The sequence below is a fragment of the Cydia pomonella genome, chromosome 6 (assembly GCF_033807575.1).
Source record: "Cydia pomonella isolate Wapato2018A chromosome 6, ilCydPomo1, whole genome shotgun sequence".
NCBI lineage: Eukaryota > Metazoa > Arthropoda > Insecta > Lepidoptera > Tortricidae > Cydia > Cydia pomonella.
This window is the reverse complement of record NC_084708.1, coordinates 9,468,934-9,492,401: the sequence shown is the minus strand read 5'-3', so window position 1 is coordinate 9,492,401 and position 23,468 is coordinate 9,468,934. Positions and strand designations below refer to the sequence as shown.

Genomic DNA, 23,468 nt, shown 5'->3' with positions numbered 1-23,468 from the left:
CTTTCTGAACCTAAACACAAGAACAAAAAACACGAACCCCATATCCTCCCTAAAACCCACACGTCAATAACAGAATTAAGCTAAATTGACTTCCCGCAATCATATTGCCAAACTGAATGAAGTTTATGGCACGTGATTGTTATGCACCGATTGCAATGGAAAATTCTTATTATTCATATAATGCAGGTGTGACAGTATGGCATTAAATACCTATATGTATATAAATGAAATTAATTTCAAGGACAAAAGCCAGCCTGTCAAATGAAAATATGCAATGTAGAGTTCTTTCGGATGGCAGTTTGGAGCACGTTGGAATGTCGACAAGTGATCAGCAGGGCATCGCGTGAAGCGCACACAGGCACAGACCGCGTGTGAGCGAGTCGCGTGTGTGTACACAACACACGTTGGCAGCTTTACAAGTGTGATGTATTTCATAGTCCGTATGCACTACATAGCACATTTAAAATTATAAGGTAACAAGTCGAAAGAGAACAAATTACAATTTAGATCTTAATTGATCGGGTTGAAGTTTTAAATACATAAACGCGCGTTGCCAAACATTGTAGTGACCGTTGGTCGGGTGGTGTATTTTCAAAACTGGAAAAGTTTTATCACTTGATTGGTAAGGATAATTTATCTCTGTTCCCTTTCGAATGAACGTAAATCTCTGAAATCTATATTAATAAAATAACCACACTCGGGGACAAGTTAAATAGGATTACGATTTACAATGGATTGTTAAATTAATAATGCCTAAACGTCTATAACTAACTATTCGGGTGTATAAGCATTTCATTCTAAGTAAATAAAAAGATTGAATTGAATTTTATAAGAACTTATTTCAATAGAACTTTTAGCATTTATTTTAGCATGATTATTAACTAAAACCATTTACTCAAACTCGATGATGTTTAGGTCATAAATAGCAACTTTTACTATGGGACCAACCGCGAAATCACGGTCTGGCGTTGAAATTTTATATGGGAAAGTCAATTTTTAGGGTTCCGTAGCCAAATGGCATAAAACGGAACCCTTATAGTTTCGCCATGTCCGTCTGTCTGTCTGTCTGTCTGTCTGTCCGAGGCTTTGCTCCGTGGTCGTTAGTGCTAGAAAGCTGAAATTTGGCATGGATATATAAATCAATAAAGCCGACAAAGTCGTACAATAAAATCTAAAAATTTAATTTTTTTTAGGGTACCTCCCCTACACGTAAAGTGGGGGTGAATTATTTTTTTCGCTTCAACCCTAGAGTGTGGGGTATCGTTGGAAAGGTCTTTCAAAACTAATAGGGGTTTTCAAAAAACATTTTTTGATAAGGTGAATATATTCGGAGATAATCGCTCCGAAAGAATAAAAAAATGTGTCCCCCCCTCTAACTTTTGAACCATAGGTCCAAAAAATATGAAAAAAATCGTGGAAGTAGAGCTTAAGAAAGATATTAAATGAAAACTATAGCGGACATGATCAGTTTAGCTGTTTTTGAGTTATCGCAAAAAGTTTTCCCTTCATAGTAAAAAGACTTACTTTAATTAGGTACTGATTATGCAAATTTGCCTATTTGTTTAACTCGGGTGAAAGGTACCGTTTCATCCCTTAGTTAACAATTTACTATACTTTAAGCTCCAGTTTAGCTTAATGTGACGGAAGAGTAACTACGGAACCCTACACTGAGCGTGGCCCGACATGCTCTTGGCCGGTTATTTTAATAAAAGTTGCTCAAAATGACCGAAATATTAACGTGTATTAGTTAATAAACATGGTGATATATTGTGGAAACTTACAGCCCTCAAAATTTATTGATAGAAAGGCCGATCCTTTCTGTTCGCCATAACATGGACGCAAAGAAACACTTGCATATCATATAAGTTGTTAAAGTTGTGGTCTATACGTTATTTTTAAGTTACTTAAAGGTACACATACGCAAAAAGGTAAGACATGTGTAGAAATATATTTGAATGTAACTTTTGCGGAAATGTAACAAACCCTAAATTTTCTCGATCTCGATCTGTCTCTCAGTCTGAAAATCAACGCAGGGGATGATGAGGGATGTCCTTTTACCAAATACTAAAAATGTACCTACTTTAGTGTAAGTTACCTACACCATTTTTTTTGTTTCTTCTAATTCTAATTTTCTAATTTATTGATCTCCATGGAGCGAAGTGATTATACATATATGTATGTATAGGTAAATATTATCTACTAATGAATTATCGATCGATATAATAAGAATAGTCCCTGTAAATTCTTGGTACTTAATATGTTCAATGCTGAACACATCGACGCAAATAAAATAAAGATGTGTGCGTAGATCTTGTCCGTGTGTTGTAGTGATAACTGTCTACGCTTATCTGCACTAATGCAAAAATTAAACAATCGTGACATTCGTGACGTTCACTGTACACACCCACTGCTGAGAGTTGTTTGATAAAGTTTATGTAAAATGAAAAATAGTTCATTATGATTTTAATCACCTATCTAATTTGCATTCATTTGATTTAAATTCGCCTACAGTCAAATAAATTACATCATTAGCGTATCATACAGCGTATATTTCTAAATATATCTAAATCATTTTCTCCATCTTAGTGCTGAAGGCCCATTGGCAATATAATTTCAGGAATTGAAGCAGTCGTTGCTTTTTACGACAAAGAGTCATCCGGCAATTCAACCCAAAGGGCAGACTTCATTGGGATTAGTCCGGGTTCCTTCACAATGTTTTTCCGTGACGAAGGGCAACTACGATATCTAAAATGAAATTTATTAAATGTTGATAATTTAATGTAACCACCATAATGGTGCTTCCACATTGATGTTACAAAGTGTTATATAACATTTTATAACATTTGTTACAACTTGTTAAATGTTTGAAATGCTCCCACACGGGAAAAAAATCATAACATGTTGTACAACAAAATAGATGTTGTATAACAATTGTTGTGTAGAGTAGTGACCCTGACTATGAAGCCGATGGTCCTGGGTTCGAATCCCAGTAAGGGTATTTATTTATGTGATGAGCACAGATATTTGTTCTTGAGTCATGGATGTTTTCTATGTATTTAGGTGTATGTATATTTTATATATATAGTTGTCTGAGTACCCACAACACAAGCCTTCTTGGCTTGAAATATTTTAATATTTACCTATTTATATATAACTTTATCACAAATTGCAACAAATTTTCGTAAATCTTGCAATTTGTTGTATAACATTAAAAGTTTTATAACATGATAACTTTTGTTACAGTTTGTGATAAAATGTTATACAGCAAATGTTTCATAACGTTCTACACTTAATATCTCCAATGGAAAAGTGTGGAAGTGATAATCGTATTATATGAAGTAAACGCAATATGCATGTTTGTTACGGAAAACAATATGGTAAGACCCTGAGACTTCCAACAATATGGACCGACACTAGTTTAATTTCCTCTAGGTTGTGGTGCTTAGGTGCGCTGAATGGTATTGTGTGATTTGTGCGTCATTTGGTTGATATGACAATAATAATGAGTTAGCGAAAAAATTCCAGCATCTAGAAGATGCCAGGAAGAAGATGGTTAAGATGATAAAGTGGATTATATTCAATTGGTTCTTGAAACTCTACAATGGTGTATTTATATCACCCGCTTAATTTAGTGAGATCATCCATTTATATGTTTGTTCTACTTTTTTTTCGATTTCACTTCAAGGGGCCTAATTTGACTCGGGAAAGTCTTATGCCGGTTGTAAACACTCGACGAGAGACCCCGAGACAGGCCGAAAACGAGAGTGTACATACTGCCCCTTCTCGTCTTACTCTTACTTGTATCATCTCGCCCTTCTCCGATTGGGTCGGAGCGGTTCTCTACGAGCGTGTACAGCCGGCATTAGAAGGGTAAAGTGTTATCTTTCTTGTCTTGTAGCTCATAGCCTGTAAATTGCCGCCAAGATAACGTGGATGAAAAACATTTCCAATAGATCCTCTATCTGTTTGATACCAAAGGTTAGTTATCTTGTTTCATATATTTTTTCGTTCCATAGAGGAGAATGGGGAAATTGCGGACACATAAGTGAAAACTCCAATAAAATCCAAACTGCAGAAATCCCTCTCATTTTGGACTTTCCTCTAGAAAATCAAATAGAGCAAGGGGCCTAGCTCTAGCTAAGACGACAATCGTGGATAGAAAACGGCAGCCGAAACTTAAATAATGAAAGGAAATAGTCACATGACTTTTTCCTGTATCTGTCATCTCGATACATTTTACTTTCCGTTTGGCGTTATGTCGATTGCCATTTTGGTTAGACCCTTTGATCTCAAGCTCACATTCTTGCGGACTCATCGGATCATGGCAAAACTTGAAGAGCAGTTTACAAAACAAACAGAAAGCATTACAAAAACCATTACGGACAATATTTCGGCCACTATAGATGACAAACTTAAACCACTTATTGCGGAAAATCAAGAACTAAAAAAAGAGGTTGTCACCCTGAAAAATAAAATACAGCATATGGAATTAGAGCAAAAGAAAAATAATATAATAATATATGGTATAGAGGAAACGGAGAGAGACCATACACAACTTTTGGAGGTAGTACTACAAACCCTTAACACTGCAAATGAGCAAGCGAACATTGAGAAATGGGACAAATGGGAACTAAGTAATGTACGTAGACTAGGGAAGCCTGATAAAGACAAACAAAGACCTATCCTTATTTCAGTTACCCTTGCATGGAGAAAATTCGAGCTATTTAAAAATAAAAGACTTTACCAAAAAATATTTATATTAGCGAAGATTACCCAAAAGACATACTGAATAAAAGGAAACAACTCAGAGCGCAACAAAAGGAAGAAATAAAAAAGGGTAAACAGGCTTATCTGCGTTGCGACAAACTGATAGTAACTGAAAAACCTGAAAATCTCCGTGAAAAAAGGAAGCGTGATAACACTGTGTCACCACAGAATCAAGGCAAATCCAGGGAGACCGAAATAAGGGAGGAGCCCAAGAGGATAAACAGAAACAGTATGAAGGAGTACCTGTCAAGACCATTGACCCAACCCATAACTGGACCAACTCCAAAAAACTAATAAGAAAAAACATATTAAACCGGAAATCCATCCAAGCACCAACAGAACACATACTAAAATAAACTAAACATCCTCCCCCAAGCCGGCTGGTCCCCGTGGGGGAAAATGACCAAAACCCTCCATCCAAAATAGACACTAGAAACTGCATAAACAATAAAGAGGAAGGAAATTCAACCCAATCATGTGGACAAATAATACAAACACAAAATATACAACGAATTTCAACATCAAACAAAAATAAAAATAATAATATGAATAGAAATAACGATATTTATGCAAACAAAAGCTAGAGTATAAAGTTAAGAAAAGAACAAGGCCTTAAAATATGCACATTTAACGTGAGATCCCTATCAACAAAAGAATGATTTTTAGAACTAAACAATGCAATAGATGAAATAAAATGGGATATAATAGGACTTGCAGAAGTCAAAAAGTTAGGATATACCATTGAAGAACACAAGGAGAACATATTTTGCTATATCGGAGAGACACGAGGACTTCATGGCGTAGGCTTCCTAATAAAGAAATCTCTAAAAGCCAATATATTGAGTTTTCTGGGAATATCGGAAAACTCTTTCCGATATTCCTTGGCTTTGCTTAAATTGAACTTCAAAAAGGGACCACTATCGCTAATCCAAGTATACTCTCCTACTGAAAGTTCCAGCGAAGAAGAAATCACGAAATTCTACAATGATTTAACAAGAGCACAAGAACTGTCTGATAAAAACAGGCTAATTATCGGTGACTTCAATGCAAAAATTGGACAACCTAAACCTCATGAAAATCTAATAATGGGCAAATATGGTTATGGCAAACGGAACGCCCGAGGCGAACGCCTCATACAATATGTGCAAGAGAACAAACTGGCAGTGATGAACACATATTTCAAAAATAAAAGTTCCAAAAAATGGACATGGCTATCGCCAGATCATAAAATAAAAAATGAAATTGACTTAAATTGAGCACCAACCCAAAATCTGTAACAAATGTAGAAGTTCTGAACAAGACAAGCTTTCCATCTGACCAGATGCTCTATAAATATTCAAAAACCAAAAATTAGCCGAGGATCATTCAAAACCATGCCCAACAAATTGAAATCCACACATGAGAAAAACAACTACATCCAAAACCTAAAAAAGAACCTACCAGAAATGCGAGAATTTAAAAAAAATAAGACAGTACAATCTTTAAGTGACAAACTGGAAGAAGCAATCACAAACAGCCTCAAAATGGACATAAAAGAAAACATTAAATACAAGGAAAAGATCATTAGTGAACAATCACAAAAATTAATCTGTAGAAGAACAGAACTTTACGTTTACAAAGAGCAAGACCAAAGAAATGAGAGAGGAACTAAAGAATTTGTTTAAACAAACCAATAAATCAATCAAGAGAGACTATGCTAACTACAGAAAATATATTATAGAAAAGAATATGTTGACATACCGAAGTTCAAAAAGAGCCTATAAAGAACTATCCACACACAAAAATTGGATACAAAGTTTAAACAGCGAAAAGGGCGAAAACAAAGATAGAACAGTTATAATAAAATGTGCCACGGCTTTTTACACTTCTCTTTATGAAAACTACCACATGATATGACACAAAATGTTGAAAAAGATAATAGTAATAAAACTAGACAAGATATGGCGGGAACACCAGTAGACCCAATAACGGAAAGAGAAATAATGACTCAAATTAAACAACTAAAACCCGAGAAGAGCCCAGGTGACGATAACATCACAAACGAAGCCCTAAAAATTGGAGCGCCAATCCTCGCTGCATATCTAGCAGAACTCTTCAACTTAGTACTGGAAAATGAAAAAGTACCACTGCAATGGAGTAAATCAAATATAGTATTACTGTACAAAAAAGGGAACCCGCTTGACATCAGTCACTACAGGCCTATCAGCTTACTATCAACAATATACAAACTATTTTCATCTATCATCCTAAGAAGAATAGCACCTAATATTGACAGGAATCAACCGATAGAACAAGCTGGCTTCCGGCCCAAATATTCAACAATAGACCACATTCACACGATAGAACAAATTATAGAAAAGTTTAAGGAATTCAATAAACCACTTTACATAGCTTTTGTGGATTATTCCAAGGCATTCGACAGTATAGTACACCCATCCATATGGACAGCACTAAGAAATAATGACATAAACAAAACATATATAAATATCATAAAAAACATATATTCAAAGAGTGTAAGTAGAGTGCAACTTGAAAAACAAGGGGAAGAGTTCACAATTGGAAGAGGGGTGCGGCAGGGAGACCCACTATCTTCAAAATTATTCATAGCTGTACTTGATGAGATTTTAATTGGAAATAAAACATTAATTGGAAAAATAAAGGCTTATGGATACTTGATAAAAAACTAACACACCTAAGGTTCGCGGATGACATTGTTCTATTTAGTGAATCAGCGACAGATTTAGAATCAATGCTACAGAGCTTAAACTCTGAAAGCAAAAAAATTGGTCTACACATGAATGCCTCCAAAACTAAAATTATGACAAATAGTCAAAAGAAAACAATAAATGTAGAGGAAAAACCGATAGAATACGCTCAGGAATATGTATACCTAGGTAAATTGGTGTCGTTTGATGCACATAGTAATGAAAAGGAAATAGACAGACGAATAAGTATAGCTTGGAAGAAATACTGGGCCCAAAAAGAAATTCTTAAAGGGAACTATAGTCTCAATATAAAAAAGACTATAATGGACTCTTCCATTCTTCCAAGCTTAACTTACGCTAGCCAGACATGGGTCTACACAGAAAAAGTAAAAAATAAAATTTTATCTTGTCAACATGCTATGGAACGAAGTATACTGAGGCTGAGAAAAATACAAAAAACGAGAAACGCAGACATCCGCATGAAAATTAAATTGACAGATGCCCTTGAATTTAGTTTAAAACAGAAGTGGAACTGGGCCGGGCACTTGTCAAGATACGAAGACAGGAGATGGACTTACCAAATAACTAAATGGCCGGGCCCAACAGGCAAAAGAAAATGGGGAAGACAAAAGAAAAGATGGGCCGATGATATAATAACCACAGCAGGAAAATGTTGGATGCATATGGCAAAGGACAGAGGAAGGTGGAAAGGAATGGAGGAGGCTTTTACCCTCAGAGGGGCCACATAACAAAGATGGAAGAAATAGTTGTAAATTAGAAATACATTGCCAAACTTGTTAAGTGGAAAAAAAGCTTTAATAATAATAATAATAATAATTTGTATATGTGCAGTAACATATTTTATTTTATAAAATATAAGTTTCATCTTCTACTTCTAATCAGGTAAATGGTACCTTATCAGTAGAAATGAGAGCTGTTGTTTGGTGTAAACTTTTAAACCTAAACTTATCCTTCTTAACTCTGTCTCGTGTGGAACATTATGTACTTTGTTCTCCATGCATTCTTTGAGTAGAATTTCAAAACGCAATGAAGCTGTACATTTTTAATAAAATTGCTCAGAAAGCGGTACTTTTGTGGCTGTTTAGCGTGTGCAAAAGGTCGTTTTAGCGCACTCTAGTGCCAACTCTAGTACTTTCCAACTCCTATAAATATTGATCCGAATCTAATTCAAAAGTCAACACCCGTGAATAGTTTGAATGTTTAAAAACTTTTTCCCCTCATTTCACATATGCACCCTAAACGTAGGTATTACGTACAAAAAATATTCACATTAACTATCTATAACTAACTATTAGTAACTAGTAGTTTTCTGGTAAGCGTTTGTAACTGTACCTAAACCAATCTACTCATTTCTTAGGTATTAAATTATTATAAATCCTCTTTTTTTAAAGTTGGGAACAAGTGAAAGTCATTCATCAAAATCTTTTCAGTAGTTTCGGTGCTCCAGTGGAAGTGTAATACACGTAATGAGAATACCAATCCTCCCTGAACCCTCAATCCTTATACGACTTAAGGGGTAAGTACCTAGATGTTTTAGTTTAATCGTAGCATCAGAATTACTGAGTCAATTTAGATAAAATATATTTAATTCGATTAGTTTTTTGACCTAGGCGACATGGGCTACATTTTACCTATTCTTTAAGAGCTATATAGTACCTATGCTAGTATAGAACGATAGTAGTAGATAATATTAGTTCAAAATCGGAAAGCCAGTTAAATGTTAAAACTGAAGAGGTTATCGTACTTAGTAACGTTTGGCAACATCTCGTCTGCTATTTCATTTAGTTTACCAATGTGTTTTGAATAGAGAAAATTGACATCATGCGGCGATAGCTCTCAATTGGTCACATTGCAGCTACATATTTGCAAATTTTATCCAGTCAAATATATGTCCAACGGGTAATTGGGTTGATAAATGCAATATTATGTTTTTTTTACATAATATTAACATTACTATAAATTTTATAGGAAAAATATAATCAGACCTCTATCTTAATAAAAAATTTTTATTAACAAAAAATATTTCCAAATTTAGTTTGCAATTTAACCAACTATACGTTTATTTATTACACTTGAAATTTCTATGAGATTACATCAAAGACATATTTTTTCAAATAAAAGAATTTTTTTTTTTAATCTGTTCGCATGATAGAGAATTATCGTCGAAAAACCGACATACGTCCATTACATCGCGCGATTTAGTTAGACAATTTGCCGATAGATGGCGCTGTACACAAATATAATTAGTATAGGTACAGTCAGCGTCAAATACTTTGTAGCAACCAAAGTAGCCAAATAGTTCGGTACACCATATATTTAGTATGGTGTACCGAACTATTTGGCCACTTTGACTGCTACAAAGTATTTGACGCTGACTGTACTAGCGATCAAAAGACTCTCGCCTTTATAATTCAAAGTTTGTACGGAACCCTCGGTGCGCGAGTAAAACGAACTCGCGCTTGACCGGCTTCTTATCCATAAGAGTGGCAATAAATTTCCAAAAAACAAATCGAGAAAATATCTATAATTTTCAAACCTGCTGCAAAGTACGGAATCAAATCGTCATCTTTTCATACTAGAGACGACGATTTTACTACGCGACACTAAAACCGATAGTGAATCGTAAGCGAATAGCGTAAAATGAATTGAATTAACACTCAAACTCAAGAAACTTAACTTAATTCGTAACTATCTACTTAACTATGCTATTCTGCAATTAGTCACAGAAGGAACAAGTTCGGAGAATGCCCTAACTCTGAGGACTCCTAACTATAAAACTGTTTGCTATCAGAAATTAGTTGTCAATGGCAAGAGCAGATATACACTTTGGCACGAATATATAATGGCAACCACGAGTCATCTAGTTTCCTCTACTTCCGATATTTGGCACAGACACTAGTTTTTACGAAAGCGACAGCCATTGACATCAAACTTTTACCAACTAAGGGCAGACTGAGCCTCATTAGATGGTTGGCAGACCTGTATTGTGCGTTTTTCCAGAAACTTCCAGCCTCGCGCAGCTAAACTGTGAAATGAATTGTCGCTTGTGGTATTTCTGGTTCGATACGGCCTTCAACCTTAAAAAAGGCGGACTCCTTGCTTAATGGACGCACTTACAAACCACTGGTGTTGCCGGTGTCCATGGGCAGCGGTAATTGCTTAACATCATGCTATCGTTTAACATCTCGTTGTTTGCCTCGTATTATAAAAAATACTCTGGTTTCCTTGCGATGTTTCCTTTTACAGATCTGGTCAAATCCATTTGTCCGAGCCTGGGTTCAAGCCCAACATACAACCTGCAGACTCCAGTTAGATGCAAACTAACTTTTCCGGGGCTAGGTCTCCGTTTATTATTGTGTATATCGCACAAATATTGAGAGGCTTCGTAGACAAGAAACTGACGCAAATAAAGTTATAAGGTTAGAGAAACTCTGGAGCAGTGGGGCAAAGAGACTTTTAGGGAATCCACAATGCTCCGAGCAAAATAAAGTATGTTTCTCATACCCCACATGATCTTAAACGAAAAACTGTCAGCCTCATTTTAATAGTAGATGGTTTGTAGATTTGTTATTAATCAAAGTAAAAGGCACCCATTTCAGTCGAGGTAGCTCTCGAGCTGTGCTTGCTCGCGCAGTGAGAATGCCAATAGGGAGCGTGCATGAACTGTAGGAGGCAGCACAGTAGCCGTCAGATCTTTGGCGCGAGGCGTAAATGTGATGTTTTTTGTTCTGATGTAGCCCACAAGATGGCAGAACCTACTATGCACAAGAAAACACGTGACGTGTACATGTGCATGTTTATGGTTCCGATTCAGGCCACAAGATGGCAGAGCCTCCAACGCGCGGACCGTGCGCTATAGTCTGAGATTGAAATGGTGCCTTTTACCCCAGTTAAACTTACTTACTTGCTTTTTATTTAGAATACGAGGAAACCAAATAAAAAAGGCACGTTTGCAAAATCAGTAATTAATGTAATAGAATATACTAACGGCTATAAATTTTCCTTAGGACTTTCGGAGGCAATCGGAGACTTTGCAATTCTGAAGATATCTATAACCTCTAGCGAAGAAAATTAGATTGAAATTTTAATGAAAACACACATATTTTAGCATATTGCAGGAGTTTGAAAATAATTTGTTCATTAAAATCTGAAAATTCTAAAAAACACCCAATATTGTTGTGTTCAAAACACACTTTTACTAAACTTTTATTTAGAAAGGAGCATGAGAGCCACATGCACTGTGGTCCTCAATTGTTATTAAATATTGTTAGAGACCAATATTGGCCTATAGGGGGTAGAAATCTTGCGCGTAGCACTTTTAGAAAATGTGTAGTGTGCGTGCGTATTCAAGGCAACTCAATTCAGCCCATGATGGGCAACTTGCCTCCTCCTAGAGTTACACTAACTTACGCTTTTACAGTTACAGGCATGGATTTTGCAGGTCCCTTTTTAATTGCAAATCGCCAAGGCAGGGGCTGCAAGTTGTCCAAATGTTGGCTATGTCTATTTGTATGTCTTAGTACCAAGGCTGTTCACTTGGAAGTAGTGAGTAGTCTGAGTACTGAGGCCTTTCTTATGACTTTCCGTCGATTCATATCACGCCGCGGCAGGCCTCATGACCTTTATTGTGATAATGGCACCAACTTCGTGGGAGCATGTAATGAGTTGGGTAAAATGTTGCGAGCAAGCCAAAAGGCCATGACTGAGGCCGCCCATGATAAGGGCATCAAATTTCATTTTAGTCCGGCATATTCGCCTCACTTTGGAGGTATTTTTGAAGCAGGCATAAAATCGGCAAAGTCACTTTTAAAACGTGTAATTGGTAATTCTAGTCTGACGTTCGAAGGGCTAACGACGCTATTCACTCAAATCGAAAGTATCCTGAACTCTCGGCCGTTGACCCCTCTGACGTCAGATCCCTCTGATCTGTCTCCTCTGACTCCAGGGCACTTCCTGATAGGGCGTCCACTCACCGCCTTACCAGAGCCACCTGTTACTACAAATTGTCCGAACAGATATCAGAAAATAGAACAGATGAGACAACACTTTTGGACCCGCTTTCACGATGAGTATCTGAGCGAGCTACAGCAGCGGACCAAATGGAGGGAGAAGCGGAACGAGCTGAAGGAGGGTGACCTCGTCGTGATAAAGGATGACAACGTTCCACCGATGCGGTGGCGCTTAGGACGAGTGCACCAACTATATAAAGGCCGGGATGGCATCACCAGAGTGGCTGACTTTAAAACTGCCAAAGGCATGGTGAAGAGGGCAGTAAACCGAGTCTGCCTCCTGCCAGTCCGAGACACCGAAGTGGATGGTTCTCTTGCAAGCCAGGGCTTCCAAGGCGGGGACCCTGTTCACGCCAGCACTGCGTGAAGGACGATTTCGGGCTGCGGGACGCGGGGCGCGGCGGGCAGCGGCGCCGGAGCGGCGCGGCCGCGGCCGCCTCCCACTCCACCAACGACGCGCATGGCAATATGTCGCGTCCGCGCATCAAGCGCCTTTATTTTACATTTTATTAATATACAACTTTTACTGTGTTCAGGGTTGTTTTGTTGCTGCTCCCTCATCAGCCCCAATCCTGGACAGTTACCATTCCATAAATACCTAACGGTACTTTTACCTAAGAAATGGTTCCCATTCCATAAATACCTAACGGAACTTTTACTTAAGAAATGGTTACCATCATAAATACCTAACGATACTTTTACTTACGAAATGGGTACCATTCCATAAATACCTAACGGTACTTTTACCTAAGAACTGGTTACCATCATAAATACCTGACGACATTTGTACCTACGAAATGGGTACCATTCCATAAATACCTCCCGGTACTTTTACCTAAGAAATGGTTACCATTCCATAAATACCTAACGGTACTTTTACCTAAGAAATGGTTACCATCATAAATACCTAACGATACTTTTACCTAAATGGTTAATTGAAAGTACCCTCAAGAAATGTTATGAAAATTGTACTTAGTCATGTTATTTTATTTTCCTAGTATTCGAAATAAAAAGTAGAGTGTTTAACTTGGATGAAAGGCATCATTTCACCCCTTGGCTTACAATCTACTATGCAATCAGAGCGGTATTTGGGTCATTCAGCTATCATTTCGATCCGACCTCGCTGATGGCTCTATAAGTTTACATCGCATTCCTAAATAAATACTTACTGCGGCGAATGTCAATAAAAATAAGCATTGCGATAAGCGTATCACATCCCGAGAATTTTCCATCAACGGAAATGTGTAAGTACTTTTCTATTGGTAGATTTATCTGTAGATTATATTTAACTTATACAATATATCTATTGGTTTCGAAAATATATTTATTTAAATAGGTAACATATTTATTAAGTTTTAAAAGGATTGCGAAAACAAACACAAGCGACTTCGATGAAAATATACTGTGGAGATGTTTCGATAACAAACTAAAATGTGTCGCCACTAAAATTCAAATAAATTCTTAATTTTGATGTTCTGCTGTTTATCTTCATCCACATCAGACGTCATCTGCGTCTTTGAATCTATCGCTCTAAATAAATTCGTATTTTAATCTATCGCGCAAAAAAATCTGCCACATCTTCACCCTCTTTGTGGTTTGGGGTTTGGAGCAGTCGTCCTGCTCCATTGAAAAAAAAAATGAAATTTCTTTGTTTTACCCTTAACGGTCTTTTATTTGTCAGTAGTATGGGAACTGTTTTTATATATGTATGGGTAGATACAAAAAAAATAATAATAAAATGTTTAATTTTTTTTAATATCGCACTTTGTTAATTATTTGTTAAAATCAATCGACACTGTGTACATAAATCTTACAGATATTAAAGAATAATTAACACACGTTTCTCGTTAAGCACAAAGCCATTAAGTAAACAAAAATACAGGAATGTTTCTCATAACATCACAATATTAAATGCTTTTTAAATTCAGCAACAACACACGACTATTAACTTTTCGTACAGTCAGACGCAAAGAGAGAGTTGACCCCCCTGCATACAATGAGTCTATTATGCAGGGGGGTCACCTCTGTCTGCGGCGGACTGTATATTGAAATACTTCTGTTCATAGCGCGTAAGTGGATGATTATAACGTCGGGGATAGTGCAATACCGCGCAACTAACAAAGTCGAAAGAGTTCGAAATTCAAACAATGTACAAGGTAATTGGACCTTACTGCATTTGTTACTTACGCGGTATTGCACTATCCTCGACGAATTAAGTATTTATTTAAAATCTTTGATTAATTGTGACCGCGACCGGCAAAACGTCCCACTTTTTTGCTTGCTGGTTGCTTGCCATAACGACGCCTTGTCAAGTTATTCGTATAAAGATACAAGCAAATCAAAGTGGGTCGTTTTGTCGACCGCGGTTACAATTATACATTGCACGTGGGTACAGTCAGCATCAAAAGTAACGGATCAGACTTCGCGTTTAAAATATCTACCATTTGTCTTAATTACTTAGCAAACAATTAGACTGTGACAGATACTTTTGGACGCAAATGTCTCTATTTAGAAGGGTATAGGAGTAGAGTTTAGGAGAGTAGAGTAAGAAGCTAGCAGATACTTTTGGCACGTTATTTCATTCGCTACTATTGGTGCTGACAGTACAGTTCCATTAGAAAGATGCGTTAGATTTCTTGTATAAATTTCTGGGCTAATAATTATGAATTGACTTGTACTATGATACAAAAACAGGAACGCCATAATATGGCTGGCCCATAGTGCTTCGCTGCTTACCATATCCACTAAAAACACACCTAACGTTTTAATTTGAACGCGTAGGTGAACTTCATGGAATGAAAATGAAATATATAAATTATACACTTGACTTAGTACCAAAAATGTAAGTATGCGTAAAGCTAATATAAAAATAACTTAGAGGGTAGTAGCAATATGATATTTTCAATAAAGGAAAGTGGGATCAATACGGACATTAGGTAATTCCGGACACTAGAGTATCAAACGTCTTAAGGTCCTCCGCGTCCTGGTAATAAACTGGTTCAGAAGCATCGGCCATCTATAGTGAGAGTTCTTACTCTTGCTAGGAGGAGGTAACATAATTCAAAATGTTTGTTGTTGATTCTTATTGTTTTAGCAAAATATAGTCTTGTCTGTAGGATAGTCTTGTTTGCCTAAAGAATATCACAATAATTATTAGTTAATCATGAAATCAAAACTTGTGACTGATCGCGGTCAATAATATATTTTATTTCTTTGAATATGCATTGCCAGGCTATTTGCGGATAATTGTTACTAGGTGATGTTTGACGGTTTTACTTTGGCTAGTTGCGGATATAGATATACATAGGTTGTGGATATATTCCAAGTTTTAATAATTAACTAAGTAATACATTTTGCTACGATGCACAGGGGGTTTATCATCGGGAAGGTATATTTGTGAATATTGCAGCGATATATAAGCCGCCTTTTTATCCCAAGGTGTCCATAAATATTCCATTTGATGTTCGTATTTTCGTCATTTGATAATTACGGACACATAGCATTTTGTTATTTTCAAACATTTTGTACTTGCTGTTAAGTAACTAATTAATCTTACTGCATACGAAACAATATATGACATGCAGTAAAGGATTAATATTAAAGACTTGGTAGCGATACGTGTATGTTTTGACGACCGGTTTGGCCTAGTGGGTAGTGGGGTTGCCTACGAAGCTGATTGTCCCGGGTTCAAATCCTGGTAAGGGCATTTATTCGTGTGATGAGCATGGATATTTGTTCCTGAGTCATGGGTGTTTTCTATGTATTTAAGTATTTATATATTATATATATCGTTGTCTAAGTACCCTCAACACAAGCCTTATTGAGCTTACTGTGGGACTTAGTCAATTTGTGTAATAATGTCCTATAATATTTATTATTTATTTATTATTATTTATATTTATATGTCCAAAATTTATTAATAAATAAAATGAAACTGATTAACTATTTACAGTTTGGATTTTCTTAGAGTTTTTCCTGTGTTCGAAATTTGCCCACTCTGTCCGAATAGTGAATAGACAGGCATATCGAGAACACAAGCATATTGTAGGCAAGTTAATGCAATGAGTACAATCGACGTCAAAAATGTACCTAAGGTGCCAAAGGGTTAACATATATTTGACGTTTGTTTGATTGTATATCATCAGTAGGACTAAGATGGTCGGCTCTTTATCATTTGTCACCATGTTTGTCACCTTCTAACAAGTATATAAGCGCGAAAGTGAGGGGCATAGTGACAAGTGATAAAAATGGGACCATGCTGCCACCGCTGTTTTAATTAAAAAGAATAGGAAGTATTGAGAAACACTGATGACTATTTACAACTGCAAGTAGTATGACAACAGTTGATACTGATTATACCTACATTTGGTTATAGTCGTTCCAAATAGTGCTAGTTTTAGATCAAGCTCCCGCGGAGCTAGAAAATAACTCATAAGTATAAATAATAATTATATAAACCTGTAGTATAAAAAACAACAATAAGGTAAGTTCATTATAAAAAAATTATAATTGATTTTTAAACCTGTGGGTAAAAATGCCATTGGGTTACACACAGGTTACACATTTATACACAGTGTTATTTTTAAAGTCCGATACTTTCAAGGACATTCCTGAGTTTACCTAAATTAAGTAACTTTCTCAAAGAAACCGGTGTTCTAATTAACTCCATTTTGTAGATATTCAATGATTTATTTTTATCTAATAAGGCCCCTACGACCATGTACACTTGCTTTAGGGCCTGTTAACATATTTTTTTAATAAAAATTAAGTTTATACATTTGCCAAGTGCATGTACTATCTCGGATGATCGATATTCGAAATGTTATTGATATGTTATGTCCGTGTTAGAACAACGATATTAAATACATTTTACGAAAAACAAAAACAAAATACTAAAAATAAATAAAAAAAATGACTTTTGCCATTCAGTTTCCTTAAATGTACTTAGCCATACCCCGAAGTTAACAGAATATAAAAACACCATGTATAACTCATGTCTATAATTACTCTGTTTCATGATCACATGTGTTTGAAAATACATAAATAATAATCACTAAGTAGCGTTTATGTGAATATTCAGGAATTTAACAGGAACTATAAACCGCCAAACAATGCATAATAGCATTATGACTAAAGAACTCAATAAAACTAAATTTGATCGGGTTTACGGTACCCGGTACTACGGTAAATTAGGTAGGTACTTTTCCAGGTTACATTTTCGTAAGCACAAAAATGCAGGCATAAAATACATGAACATAATATGCCTTGTCAGTTTTTTTTCACTGTGGTTATAGTTTAATGCCAAAATTTATGGGATCTGTCTCCGACGTTAGCACACAGAGCCTGTAAAATTGCAACTTATGGCTTCATAAAATTGGGGGCGCTGTCGTGGCTACGTACGTACTAGTAATACAGTAGTAGGTTATTTTTGACACTGCCAAACAAATTCAACTGTGTTACTTAAAAAAGGCCCGGTGACATTAAACATCGAGATATCACGAGACATCGGTTATTTAGAATAAGTAATAACTGATAAGGGTGAAAATGTTTTTAAGTAGTAAAAGTTAAGGTTATGCGTCTTTGAACTGTCAATCATTTGCTTATCAAAGTTATCAATTATCTGAAGGGCATAACAGTTTACACAAGAGGTTATACTGAATCTTGATTTGAAGAATGCTATACGGAGCATATTGATAACTATTGTAACAATAACACACGGAACCCAAATTAAACCTATTTCTTTTTTTCATAAATAAAAATGATAGGTACAGTCGACGTCAAATAAATGTTTACACTTTTGCGCTTTACTCCTTTGTAATAAGGCGCAAAATGTAAACTTATTTTTGACGTCGACAGTACATTAAGATAAATTATTCTCATTTATTCGTGCTGTGTAGATTAAAAGTAATACCTACAGCATAGAGCGAATCAAAGTAGGCGAATTAAAAAAACTTCCTCGGTTGCTCTTTATTTGCGGCAGGTCGACGCACTCTAGCAAAAACGGAACACGACCTCGAAGCGTGGCTCAAGAAGGCCTAAGGAAAATGAGAATGAATCAGACTATAATAACTTTTATTTCAGAGCCATAACCTGCATAGCACTTTAATGTTAGATGAATTGTTCTCGTAGGTTAAAACACCAAACACATCAAAAGATTTATAAATAAATAATAAATACGTTAGCTAAGAGTGTAAACCTGCCAAATTCATTTTTGAAAACAGATAAATGTGTACCTATTTTTATAGACATTCAAGTTAAAAATAAATAAATTTCAAAAATTTATTTATGATTTAGCAGGTTTACTCTTAACCGACGAATAAATAAATATTAGGGGTAAATCTGACACAAATCCACCTAGTCCCACAGTAAGCTTAATAATAGACGATATACATAGAACTCCCCTTGCGGTATTACCGGACCGATAAGACCTTCAAACTTTCAAGAAAAGAGCGAACTCCCATCTTAAGGGTTGGCATCGCATTTACAACCCCTCTGGTGTTGCGATGGGCGACGGTAATCGCTTACCATCAGGCGGTTCGTTTCCTCGTTTGCCTCCTATATCATAAAGAAAAGAAAATATCCATAACTCCGGAACAAATATCTGCGATAAACACACAAATAAATGCCATTACCAGGATTAGAACCCGAGACCTCCTGCTTCATAGGTAGGCCCTCTATAACCGACTAGTCAAGGAGGCCGTTAGAATATATGTTTCCAGAAAATATGTAGAAACAATGTTCTAAACTCTAGACGGTAAAGTAGGCAGACATATATCAACCTTGTATATATAATGCCACACGTCTTAAGATCTTATCAAAAATCAACATTAACCTCGTTTACGATTAAATATCCGACCTCAGACTTCATTGGAAATATAGGTATGTCTATCGTCTATTTTTATAATGTTACTCTTGATGGAACGGAGGCGGTATAAGCAGTTAGGGTGCTGAGGCTGTGTCTGAGTTGGACACTACCAACACTTTGGTACGTTCGAGTGAACGCTAATTATCTCAAAATCGACTGAATTTAGTGGTTGGCCATTAGTTAGATGGGCCTATTTCTCGTCCAGTGGCCTATAAATTTAATAATAGTAGAAAGTATATTGTTATGGAATATAAAACAATACAATTGAAGAGTTTGAGGACTAATGATATACATATTATACTAATAGAGATAGAGACATGTTTGGCTCAGTATGTTTTTGTTATATTTTTGTTGTATAAATGTACACATTTAATTTAATTGTTAAGAAAGTAGGTATATGTTATAAGTACAAAAGTTCGTAAGTACATTTGAAGTGTTGGTGGTTGGTGCATAATAAGAGATTCAAGCTATATTCGGAATAGTAACATTGATTTTATTATTATATGATGGTGGTGGTTATCTTAACTTTATGATTTGTGCACCGCACGTACCGTAAAATATAATTGGCGAGTTCATTTTGTTAATTTTGTATTCAAATCAGAGGAAAATTAGCGCGGTTTAATCTAATAGAAAACTTTTTTATATTATAACTTAATAAAGGTCGGTCCTTACTTTGAAATATTTCGTGCTCTATTTATGAAAGTATATACAATTTTATTTCATCTCACTATTTTTTTAATTATCTTATATTTATATTGTACGTACAAAAGTATAAGATTTATTAATTATACCGTGTATATTATCTTAAATATCACACTGGCTGAGAGCACCTTTATTCAATAAAAAACGGTTTGAATAACGGACGAATACTGAAAAATAAACTTAAATTTACCTTAAAAATACTTCCTTATCTATGGAGTATCTTCTAATTTCTCTTTTTGTTCTTCAAGAGTGAAGTCTATCATATCAAAGTTTTAGCGAAAATAAAAGTAAAGTGGTAATCGTATCGTAAAATGTATGGTTTTGTGACAAGAAATTTTTAAATGAAACATATTTTTAAATAATGATATTTCAACCTATTATTTTGATCAATTTACCTAGTAACCATTAGTCACAAAAAGTAGAAACTGATTGACTTTAATTAAATATTAATTCTTACTCTGTCAACATGGTCATCCCTTTTTTCGTAAACAACTTTTTCACTTGCATAAAGCTTTTCTTGAATGGCTGCAAATGACTGGCCTTTAGTTTCAGGAAGGAGCACCAAAATAAATATAACCCCGGCCACTGATAATGCCCCAAAACCCCAAAATGCTACATGGTTCCCGTAGTTGTCCGCGACCACTTGGTACAACTTCGTGACAGCAAACGTCATCAACGCAACGAACATCTGTATAGCACACGTAGCCTTCGATTTAATATTTGTAGGAAATATTTCAGATGTAATAGCGAAAGGCACTGTAGCTAATCCTATGGTGTATGAAAATATAAATATTGGTATCACAATAATAGGAATGAATTTTAAATTTACAACATACTCACTGTTTTCATGCTTAATGAAGAAATACGCTCCTACAATAATGTTAGTCAAACCAACACCACATGATGAAATAAGGAGGAGTGGCTTTCTTCCTAACCTATCGACTAGCTGCGATGAAACTGCAGATGTTAACAACTGCACTGTCCCGAATATGATACAGGACTCTTTGTCCCCCAAGCCACCGTCTGCGGCCCCAAAGATTTGCTGGGCGTAGGCAATGATCGCGGTACTCCCACAGAACTGTTGTGTGAAGTATATGCCGTATAGAATTATTAGCCCTTTTCTATTACCGCCAACTATCAACAAATCTTTCCATCGACTTTTCTCTTTCATGTTTTCATTCACCAGATGTGTCATGCTCTCCAATTCCCCTCTCATGTAGCGTCGTCCTCTGAGCTTCTTGAGCGACCTCTCGGCCTGGTCGGGCTGCCCTTGCTTCAAGAAGTAGTACGGAGATTCCGGCATGGTGCTGAAGGTGACCACGAACAGGATTGGTATTGCGATGTTGAAGCTCGCCAATCCAAGCATCGAAACGTATGGCCCGATGGCGTACTGTGACAGGATTCCGAACTGAAAAACCCAAGTTGCAACTGATGAGAAAAGTGGAAAACAATACTTGTGTTTATATTTTCCAGTGTCGCAAGCAAGCGTTATTGGTGCTGTAGTGTGGTTCCAATTATCATTTTTGTAGTTTCCAGTATATAAGCAGGATAGGTATTTACGTAATTTACGTAATCTGCCATCAAATAATTACGCCAACACATTTAGTTAGGTACAACTCGCACAAACCTTAGACATAACAGTGATGAGCGTCGCCATGGCGCCCCGTACTTCATCGGAGGCTATTTCCCCCAAGTACATAGGAGCGGCGGTATATGCGATACCATAGCCCAGGCCGGAAACGAGGCGCGAGGCGTATATCGTTGGGATGTTGCCCGCGAACATCACCAAAACCCAGCCGATGATGTATGGGACCGCCGCCAGCAGCAGGGTCTTCTTCGTGCCTATTCTGTCGGCCAGGTATGACGCGGGTATTGGACTGGCGGCTGAAAATAGATGCGTAAATATAGGTCACAATTCCTGTGCTACGTATTAATAAACATTAGGTACTAATCAGGAATAAACTATAAGCTTGCAGGTGACCGCTTCATTACTTATAGAATGTTGTTAAGACCTAGGTAGAATAGCGGTGATAAATTTTTGTACTGATCATGTATTCTAAGTAAGTAGTTTGTTTAAGTATATGGCAGACCAATTATTGGTAATTAGAAGAAAAACTGCAGTGATATTTGAATTAGGTTAAGTAGGTACTAGTATAGGGTAACAAATTATTAGATTTAATTTATGGTGTCATCAAATCTATTCCAATTTAGAATTGTTTGGATTTCATTTAAATCGAAAAATTATTTAGACCTTTGCACAAGCTTTGAGTATGTATTGTGTCTTTAATATTATATCAAAGCCTAAGTCAAATATAGGTAATTTAAAGAACATAAATTGAATATAATGTATTATCAGGCAACTAAGGCCCATACCTTACACTAACATGCAATAATAAAAAGCTAAAAAATATTTCGGCGACACAGTTTTCTGTTGCGTTGCAACACTGTCCATTTCCTATACAACGCCGTGTGTACATGCACACCTATAAATATTCGGTAAATGCTTCATTTGCAATATACACATACAACGTGTTAACGAGATTGCTATTCGCACCTATGTTCTCTACTCTTCTCCTTAGATCCCTATCTTAGGTTTAAAATTGGTCAGTTAACTATGTCGATAATAGTAACTATTTGAGCGAACGTATTTGATTTGCCTTTTGATTGTTTATGGTTAATTCGGGGTATAACTACCTATAAGTCGGAGCTCTAGTGTGACACTTATAAATAGAACACAGTTTCTCAAAACAAACGTGTGCACACACCGATTTCTAGAGCGGAAATTTTACTTCGCAAATAAGATTTTGCAATAAGGGAGGTGTGTTCAAAATTGTTGTCTGTAGTCAAGAGACTTTTAAGGACTCGAGTTTATAATTTAAATACCGTCCGTGTTACACACAATGTTTACTGCATCTAGTTAAAAAATTGCCTTGCTCATACCTACCTTATGCACAATGTACAATTTTACCTAGCCTGGTTTGTTGTTCATTTACTATCAGGGAGTGATCCCGGTACTGGTTTTCTATACAAAATATACTATAGAGTACCAGAACCAGGTTTTCCCGGTTCTCGCCGTAGGAGCTCAATACCGGGAGCATTCTCTGTTTACTATCCATTACACAGTGCTTAAAAAAATACAATCATTCCGGGCCTATGGGCGTCATAAAAATATCTTTTGGTTCTACAAAATCATCCGTACCTAAAAATAAAAATAATCTGAAATTAAGAAGAACGAAAAATATGTTTACCGCTTGATAATCCATAGCTAAAAATGTATTCAATACCTATCTAAAAGTAATAAACATTTACTTATCTATCGCACAGTTTTGTAATGTAATGATAAGGTCTCTCAACTCCTTAACGTATAAGGATACCAATAAATATGTTGTAAACAGTTTT

General features: G+C 36.1%; 1 protein-coding gene across 1 annotated transcript in view; it reads right to left on the bottom strand.

Moving 5' to 3' along the window:
- Window positions 1-14,238: 14,238 nt before the first annotated feature.
- LOC133518884 (facilitated trehalose transporter Tret1-like) overlaps window positions 14,239-23,468 on the bottom strand; it is a 28,026-nt gene continuing 18,796 nt past the window's right edge. The window contains exons 3-4 of the mRNA XM_061852653.1: window positions 21,697-21,953; window positions 14,239-21,477 (exon numbers count right to left, since the gene is read on the bottom strand). Of these exons, the coding sequence (XP_061708637.1) occupies window positions 20,509-21,477; window positions 21,697-21,953 (1,226 nt within the window). The 3' untranslated portion in view covers window positions 14,239-20,508. The remainder of the gene's footprint in view (window positions 21,478-21,696; window positions 21,954-23,468) is intronic.